The 8980-nt window shown below is 44.8% G+C and overlaps 1 protein-coding gene across 1 annotated transcript; it reads left to right on the forward strand.

Annotated features, from left to right (window-relative positions):
- The first annotated feature begins 432 nt into the window (after positions 1-432).
- Positions 433-8625, forward strand: F7 (coagulation factor VII (serum prothrombin conversion accelerator)). Its single transcript, XM_009874398.1, has 8 exons — positions 433-502; positions 2779-2939; positions 3518-3542; positions 3634-3747; positions 4635-4775; positions 7178-7284; positions 7759-7879; positions 8087-8625. Exons 1-8 carry the CDS (start codon positions 433-435, stop codon positions 8623-8625), a joined length of 1278 nt encoding a protein of 425 aa, XP_009872700.1.
- Positions 8626-8980: the final 355 nt, after the last annotated feature.

The raw sequence follows: 8980 nt of genomic DNA on the forward strand, positions 1-8980 counted from the left end.
CACCAAAAGGCTGTATCCCGATTGCCAGTTCAAGCTAAATACCACGTTGCTGCTCTCTGCATTCAGGGCTTTGTGGCCAAGTTAGTGCCTGTTATGTGGTTGCAGGGTCCTGGCACTTCTGTTTCTCATGGAAAAGGCATATTAGATAGCAAATGGAAGCCCAGGCTGGCAGTCTGTGTAATCTGCACAGCCTTTGCGCAGGTGAGGAGTGTGCGCTTCAAAACCAAGCTCCCTGCTCGTGTGAAAAGGGTGCACTGCAGGATTTGCACGCACCCTTCTGCTCAGCTCACCAGACTCTCATGGATCATTTTCTGCTTCCATGACTCGTCAGCCCCTCCTCTGGCTCCAAGCATTTGAAGCTGAACTCTTTGGCCAAATAGTCCTCGCTGAAATGTCAATACACTACCGGGACACTGGCTCGCAGGGTTCATCATGGTTTCGAGGCAGTGCGTGGCTTTGTTTCTCTGCTTTCTGCTACTGGCTCCTCTGTCTCTGGATGCAGGTATGTCATAGGATATGGCTGTAATTATGTTTACTGGCAATGGACCTCTCTCCTGTTACTCAGGCGTAATTTTCCTTGCCAGCTTTGCGCATCATTGCATGCTTGTCCTGCCTCTGGTTGTGCCGTGAGCTATTCTGAGGCTCTCTTTTGCTTTCAGTGATGGCATCCAGGCACTTTTTTTGCCAACTAAGGAAAAGCACCTCTAGACTTCTAAATGAATCTATCATCTCACTACTCAGACAGCATCGTCAGCTGTCTGCCCACTATGTGAAAGAAGGAACTTGGATTTACTGTTATAGCATTTTGAAAAGCTCAGAATCAAGAGTCTGTCATTCAGCAGATGAGAAATTAAGGAGGTGAGGATCCCTGTTTCAGCAGCAGCAGAAGAGAGTGAGGTGGTAGCTCTTTGGTGGCTCCAGCACGTGTCTGAAAATCAGTTCCCAAATTAAAAAAAAAAGCGGATCCAGTGCTTTCAGGTTTCTGGTTAGCCATTGACTGAGTCTCCTGCACTGCAGTGAACAAAGCTGGAAAAATAAGTAGCAAAGTCAAAAGCATTTCAATGTCAATAACTGGAAAATGCTGAAATAAAAGCAGGATGATGTCCCCAGCCACACACTCAGGTACACTTCACTGTCAGAGTCTGTGCCTGTGCACCAATACATGTGTCATGTACCTGCAGTGTAAGGTTAATTAAAAGCCTTTAAAGAAAGCCATATTAAATGCATACAGCCTGACTTTGAAATTGTGGCAGAAAGACCCATCTGACACTCACACAATGAGCAAATGTTTATGAAACACCCTGGGATAAACTCAATGCATACCACACAATATTTTATTCCTTCAAGTAACTTTGAAATATAGGGGAAATTACCACTTTGCAGGTAATTCAGCAAATGTTCTGATCAGACACAAAGGTTTAGAGACACCTTACCAGACTGGAATAAACCCTCTCAGTATTACTTTTTGTGTGTCTGTCAGTGAAATGAACCTTGTCCTTCAGCAACCACCTTGGGGCTCGTCCAGCAGGCAGGAGGTAACTCCTGCTCTCTCAGGTGTCATCTAGAGGATACTGTCCTGAGCAAAAGGCAGGCGATGTGCATCAGCCTCATCTTCCAAATCCACCCACAATCCCAGGTAAAAGAGGTAAAAGCGCTGAAATGTAAGTTGTTGTCATGAAGCAACAGAATCCTCTACTCACATGGAGGAGAAAAAAAATGCAAAATTAATTTAAATTAATTTCAAGACTTGTTCTGTGTACTACATGGAGCAAAAGTACATGGCAGCACTGGGACTTCTTGTTCCTTATCCTGAATTACACAGGGAGGGCATAGTTGTATGATGTGCTTGTATCTTGAAGCTGAGGAGCCGGTCTTGCATCTTGAAGCTGAAGCTTGTAGCTTGAAGCATGAAGCCTGAAGCTTGTATCTTCAAGCTTGTATCTTGAAGCTGAGGGGCGTGGTGACCATGGTATCAGCTCTTTCAGGGCACACTTCTGTCAGCCACAAGTTGATGTAACTCTAGGAAGTGATCTCTGCTGATGTTCATTATTGAACCTGTGAACCCAACCTCTTTCCAAAGCACAGCAGAGATGCACAGGGGGAAGTCCCCTATGGCTGTAGGCTGCAGTGCTGGCAGCAGCTCAGAGCCACCCACAGGCTCCACTAGGAAACACCAACATCACCGTTCAGCCTTCCTGTATACCTTAACATAGCCTCTTTTACAGAAGAAAACTAAAATATATTAAAGCAGTGAGTTTTAAATCATAGTCTACTAGTGGTGGGTTAAGTCTCTTCTGCAGGTCGAAAGAATGAAGGGGTAGAAGATAACATGTGACTTGTGGGTGAGGGCATGACTGTGACCCACCTGTCACCCAGTGACTTACTGCAGCGAGTACAGAAATAGCGGGTGCTGCCACATACATAAGGGCTAGATAAAGTAATGCAGGCTTTTCAGCCGCTAGAATTGAAAGAAACTGTGCTGTGTGTGTTGACATCTACTGTATGACATGTGGTGATACCTTAGGAGTTGCTGGCGTACAATGCTGATGTAACACCTCATCTTCTCTTAAGCCCTGGGATCTGCAGAATTCATGTGCTGCCACTTTACCTAGGAGGCAGGCCACAGAAAGAAGGCTCTTTCACCTCTGCCATTTCTTTTCTAAAGTGTCTCAGAAAAAGCTTGGGAAGCAGAAAAGCTTCTAGGGAAAACCGTCCTCCCCTCCTCTCTGTCTGGAGAGCACAGCTGTATGACAAACAGAACACGCCCCTGTTTTTCAGTCTTTATAAAGCAAGAAGAGGCAAGCAGCGTTTTGCAAAGGCAAAGACGAGCCAACAGCTTCTTTGAAGAGATAAAACTGGGGTCACTGGAGCGAGAATGCATGGAAGAGACGTGTTCCTTTGAGGAAGCAAGAGAGATTTACCATGATGATGAAAGGACAGTAAGTAACATGGGGCTGGGTGAGTGCATACTGCCAGGTGGCCTCCCCCTGATTCGTGGGTGTGCTTTGGCACTTTAAGCCACAAGAGCAAAAAAAGCACTTTGTGTCCCACTGTTGCCATCTTTCTTGTACATTTACAGAGGCCATGACGTAGCAGTGAATTGCAGGTCGATCTGCATGGGCTGCCCCAGGCGATGCCAATCTGGGGGATGGTGGGAAAGTGAATGCTCTCTAAGTCGGCTCCCCAACCCCGCTCAGTAATTCCTGGCCTGACAATACCTGAAATTGTTGTATCGTGCAACATCTGTTCCAGTCAATCTCACCTCAGCTACATGGAGGTTATTGATGGATAACCTATCTCTGTGTGTTACACAGTGCCCTTCTCTGTTGGTATATGGAAATGATGTAGAATGCAGAAAATAATGCAGAATGTTTTTTATGTATATCAATTGTCATAAATTATAAAGGCAAAAAGGGGCATCACTGTGGCTGTCTGTAACCCCTCCTGTGCTACAAGGGCTGCAGGATTTATCCTGAGTTAATTTTTCTTTAATTAAATTTTGCATTTTTTCTTCCAGAAAGAGTTCTGGCACATCTACTCCGGTACGATCATTTGGACTGTTCTAACAGCTGCGAAAATACTCTCTGCTGCAGCTCTTCATGTGAGCCAGTCTGACACTGAATGTTTTTACAGACCCCAACCAGTGTGACTCCAGCCCCTGTCAGAATGGCGGGAGCTGTGATGACCAGTTTCAGGATTATGTCTGCCGTTGTCCCACTGAATATGAGGGCAAAAGCTGTGAAAAAGGTCAGCTCTGGCATAGCTTAACAAAATAAAAATGCCATTATGAATTCAAATGCAAGGCATTGAGATAAACAGTAGCAATCGTTACGATTCTCCATCATTCTAGCTGTGACAGCTTCTTTTCACGCTGCCTGTGGTGTTGCATGATGGATCTAACCCCCTGGCACTCAGGCACTGCAAGGCAGCAAGATAATTCTTAACTCTAGGATGACTTTGTATAAAAAAAAAAAGCAACCAAAACTGCCTTTTGTTCACTGTCTAAGAGAAAAGGAGGAATTATTTTTTTCCTTACCCTGATGCTGAAGTTACTTTGACTTAGAAACTCAGTGCAGTATGGGAGTGAGAACTACCTGCATATGCATCGTACAAAGCCTGAGGGGACAGATGCAGTGGTTAATGAAGTCAATATACACACCTTTCCATTGATTTCAGTGGGCTCAGTGCAGTGAGTGTTACATTTAAACCCTCAGAACATGCTGAGCCTAAACAAGGACTAAGCACTCATCAAGTCTAACCAGGCAGTCTCTACAGTCATCCCAGAGCATCCTTCTGCCAAATAGTGAAATACAAAATGGTTCTAATTTTTCAGTCACGTATGATGATGTTTACCGCGCTTTCACCATTAGACAACTCAGCTACTGCAGACATGCAGACTGATTTAATTTCAGGTGTATGTTTCTTAAGCACAGCCTTTTGTTCTGTGACCCCTGGAAATCCAGGCCAGCCTGGCTTTTGCCAATGGAAGAAGCTTTTGATGTGGTAACTGTACGCAAAGCATAGAAATGTGCTCTGCTGCCTTGCTTCCCTGTCAACATTTCAAGTTGCATTTGACTCATGTTAAGCACCGAAATCCATGATTGGAAACCTAAATACTCTTTCTCTGGCTTTAGCCACGGCTGACACACTGAAATGCATTTACGACAATGGTGGCTGTGAGCAGTACTGTGCTGACAGGCAGTCTGAAAAGCGAGTGTGCTTCTGCGCAGACGATTACGCTTTAGCGAGTGATGGCGTGTCCTGCATTCCCCAAGGTAAGATACTACTCGCCCCATGCTAAGTCTTAGCCAGCTCTGGAAGAAAAGTTTTCAACACGTATACATCAGGAGGTGCAAGGTATAAACCTCAGCCACCAGCTCCCCACTTCTTCTTTAAGGACAGAGTCCAGAGCAGTATATTTGGGCTTCTGGTGAAAGTTAGACACCTTAGAAAAGTAGCTGGAAAAGCGTGCACACCTAGCAGGGAACCTTTAGGACCTCTTCTTTGGGGGCCAGAGGTCCACTCCCCTGCGACGTGGGAAATCCAGGTCTGAACATCCCACCTGCTAGGAGCAAGCAGGGAGCTGAACTCCTGTCTCCTTCTTGGGCAGTGCTCTCATCAATGGTCTAGTAGAGAAGAACTCAGCAGTGGAGACAAGTTCATGGCCAAGTGGTCTAAATAAAGCAGATAGTCAGGGATTTAGGGTCAGACTGAGGGGGTTCTGGTGAGTGGAGGGACTCTGGGCCTCAGAAGTCCTCTTTTGTTTTAGCTTACACCCATTGTGTGGGAATATTTTTTGGGCAGCATTGTTTTACTGTTAGATCTCTGATCTGAAATTGTGACTATGGATTTTATTACCATATTTATTTCAGTCAAGAGAGGAAGAGGCCTATTAAAACCAAAGAAAACAAGTTCTATTTTTTCTTTTCATTTTTTTTTTCTCCAGGACTAGTAGGACAAATATGCTTTTGGTATTCCTGTAGACACTATGGCTAGATATTTGTCTCACTTATCTGACAAGGTAAATTTCATCTGGGACTAGAGTAGCACAAGTTAATTATTTTTTCAATACATAAGCTGGCACCTGACTCTATTAGAGATGCCAACTTGAATTACTTTATTAGAGGGGAAAAAGAGACCCCTGGGGATATGAACATAACGGACAGAGCTGCAGGGAGCATGCAAAGTAATTCTGGGGGGTGGTGCCCCCCTACACACACCTCAGCAGAGCACTCATGCAGAGAACTGGTAATGACAACCTAGCTCTCAACAACGGTAACTTCATTAGAACAAAAATTGTCTACTAATGTGCTTATCCCTTATTAACAGAGTCTGCAATATCACGTGATGGGGAAGCTGCTTTTGTTTAAAAGCTGAGAACAAAGAATTCAATATTCCCCGCAGGCTTTTCAGCGTGTCTTCCACTGCGAGGAAGATGTATTTGTTGCCACTTGCTTCTTGGGGACCAAAACAGCTGTACCACAAAATAGCCATGTGCTGCAAGGAGACAAAACTGTGAAACCGCTAGACTGCCGGTCCCTTCAGCGTCCTTCTGTGACCTCTCACTACAGCCCTTCCAAGTGCCCCAACTCACGTTGTCCCTGCACACAGTGTTAGAGGGTACGGGCTGGTGTCACGTCTGTCCTGACCTTTCAGCAGCTGCCACCAAAGAGCCGGTCCTGTCTCTCCACGCCTTGCCTGTGCCTGTAAAAGCTTGGTGCTGTCTTGCTATTGGCTGAAGTCATGGGCACACTCAGCCTACTACAGATCTGTAGAGATGTTGAATTCAGCTCAACATAGACTATAGGGCCCTGGCTCCTAAAGCAGTAGGAAGCGAGTGCTGCTCCTCACAGCGTTATCACAGAGTGACTGCTGGGTGGAAGGGATGGTGTGTTCCGTTAAAGCAGAGCCACATGGCACATAAAAAATCCCAGAGGTAGAACTTCTTCTTCTTGAAAGGAAAACTCAGTTGGGTGAAAGATGTACTGGAAACACTGAGGCTTCCTCTACATTGCAGCTCAGTCGCAGGTTCAGGCCTCAAGATTTGATTCTCTTATTGCCAATATTCTCACACTTGCTCAGGCTGAAAACAGATGTTAGACTGAGACATGCACTCCTGAAGAATCAAGGATGCTCTGGACCCAAACAGATTAGGCACAGTCTGCTGAGAGGCACACCAGAGAACCCAGTGTCTGCTCTCAGGACAACTTCAGGTCCACCCAAACAAGGGATAGCAAACTGCACGTCCCATGCTTAACCTTGTGTCTCACCATGTCTGTGCACTTCGTAACACTGAGCTGAAGTCAGTAGGGTCACTGAAAACATGTAGGCTACAAAGCTTGACAGAGTCACTTCTGCTCTCCAGTCTGCAACCTACTTCACTGTGCTGGCATATATCTTAAGCAGGTGATAATATTATAAATCACTCAATGCTAATGTATGGGCCTGCACTCTGTTTGTAAAAGCATTTCTGTTTGCTTCGAGACAAAAAGACTATTTGCCTGCTGAGCTGCTTTAAACTGCTTTTGACAACTCATGCTCCCAGACTAGAAACCAGTTTTTCAGCTAACAGAATTTCACTGAAAACCTTACACATTTTGCTGTGAATTCAGTGCAATAAAATGAGACTTGCTGCCCCTTGAGGATTTTTTCTTTTCTTTTTTCTTTTTTTTTTCAGTGAAATACCCATGTGGAAAAATACCAGTGCTGGCCAAAAAAAATGCAACTGCACAAGGGAGAATAGTAGGTGGTTTAACCTGTCCTCCAGGTGAATGTCCATGGCAAGTGAGTCTTCAGAAATCTTTCCTTGCTTTTTTTTTTTTTTGATTATGTAACTACTGTCTTAAGGTCACTGTTTTAAATCTATTGCGTTAAAAATCCCTAAAAATCTCCAGGTCTGGATAACCAATTTCCCTCTTCTTCCATAATCAGCAGGCCCACCTGTTTCAATTATGCACTTTAGCCTTGTTCTGAAGTGCCTGATTTCATAGGGATGGAGTGGTAATACAACCTCCTCTATCTCCTGACCCCTTAGCCCTCAACCTTACTGCTAGCAAGAATTATAGTGGCAGCTTATGGGGATACGCTCTTGGCTATAACAGGCAGAGTCCATACTACAAGACAGAGAAAATATCAGTGGGAAGATGCCCCCTCCTAAACTCCACACCATCATCTCAAACACAGTCATGTAAAGTGACAGAAAGAAGCAATATGAAACCCGACTCTGCTGTAAGACATAAATTCGCTTTATGTTGGCAGGCCCTTATAATACAGGATCAGAAAGAAAAGTGTGGCGGTACCCTGCTTTCCCCGGAGTGGGTGGTCACTGCAGCTCACTGCTTGGAGTACACTCAACCTGCACAGCTTCGGGTGAGGCTGGGTATGTAACTTCCCTTCCTCATGTTACTGAGCTGCAGTTGTGGCGGCAGCTCCTCATCCTAACAAACTAAAGTGAAAGAATAAATGTGCAGGCTTTGGTACCATAAGGGAATTTTCCTCAAGAGGTGTCAGACTAGAAACCCCCTATCTCCTCAAAATTCTGAGGAATAAAGGAGCTGCCTTGACCTGTGGTTAATAACTTTTCCAGGTGAACACAGAATAAATTACGATGAGAAAACTGAGCAAGAAAGTGGAGTTGCCAGGATGATTGTTCATGAAGGATACACAAATGGCCAAGTCAATAACGACATTGCCCTCCTGCGCCTGCAAACACCCATGAATCTCACCGACTATGTGGTGCCAATATGTTTGCCCGAAAAACGTTTTGCAGTGTATGAACTGTCCTCCATCAAGTTCTCCACAGTGAGTGGATGGGGACGCCTATTAGATGGAGGTGCCACCTCTTCTGTACTGATGAGAGTTGATTTGCCACGTGTAAAGACACAAGAATGTGAAAAGGAGACAGATTTAAATATTACAGAGAATATGTTCTGTGCAGGAGACTTGACTGGTGTTAAAGACTCCTGCAAGGGAGACAGTGGTGGACCTCATGCTACAAAGTACAAGAGCACTTGGTTTCTGACTGGGATTGTCAGCTGGGGAAAGGGCTGTGCTGTTAAAGGCAGATATGGGGTTTACACAAGGGTATCCAAATATATTGACTGGTTGAAGAAGCACATGGATTAATGATGATGAACCCGAGGATTTCCAGGCAGGGTTATTCACCCCAAATCCTTCTGTGCCATTTTTCTATCGAAGCATTCCTTCATTACCTTAGAGATGTGATGTATGTGATACCCACACCACTATTAAAGATTTGCAAGGAGCTCAGTGTCTACTTGAATATATAAAATAACTTCCCTTTCAGTATTGTTTGTAAACTTGATCATGTTGTCAAGCAGGCACAGGATGGCCATAACAAATAGGACTCAGAATCCCTCTTGTTCTGCATCCATTTCGGCCAAGGGACAGAGCTAGATGCTGAGAGAAAAACTGCCAGCAATGCATTAAACACCCCATGATCCTTCCTCCATCTAAGCTC

Source organism: Apaloderma vittatum, unplaced genomic scaffold (assembly GCF_000703405.1).
Source record: "Apaloderma vittatum isolate BGI_N311 unplaced genomic scaffold, ASM70340v1 scaffold17608, whole genome shotgun sequence".
Lineage (NCBI taxonomy): Eukaryota > Metazoa > Chordata > Aves > Trogoniformes > Trogonidae > Apaloderma > Apaloderma vittatum.

Excerpts from the sequence above, each read along its gene's own strand:
- F7 (XM_009874398.1), top strand. The coding sequence starts at position 433 with ATGGTTTCGAGGCAGTGCGTGGCTTTGTTTCTCTGCTTTCTGCTACTG. Across the intron at positions 2,940-3,517 it reads ACCATGATGATGAAAGGACA|AAAGAGTTCTGGCACATCTA; the intron begins GTAAGTAACATG and ends TTTTTCTTCCAG. Across the intron at positions 3,748-4,634 it reads GGGCAAAAGCTGTGAAAAAG|CCACGGCTGACACACTGAAA; the intron begins GTCAGCTCTGGC and ends CTCTGGCTTTAG.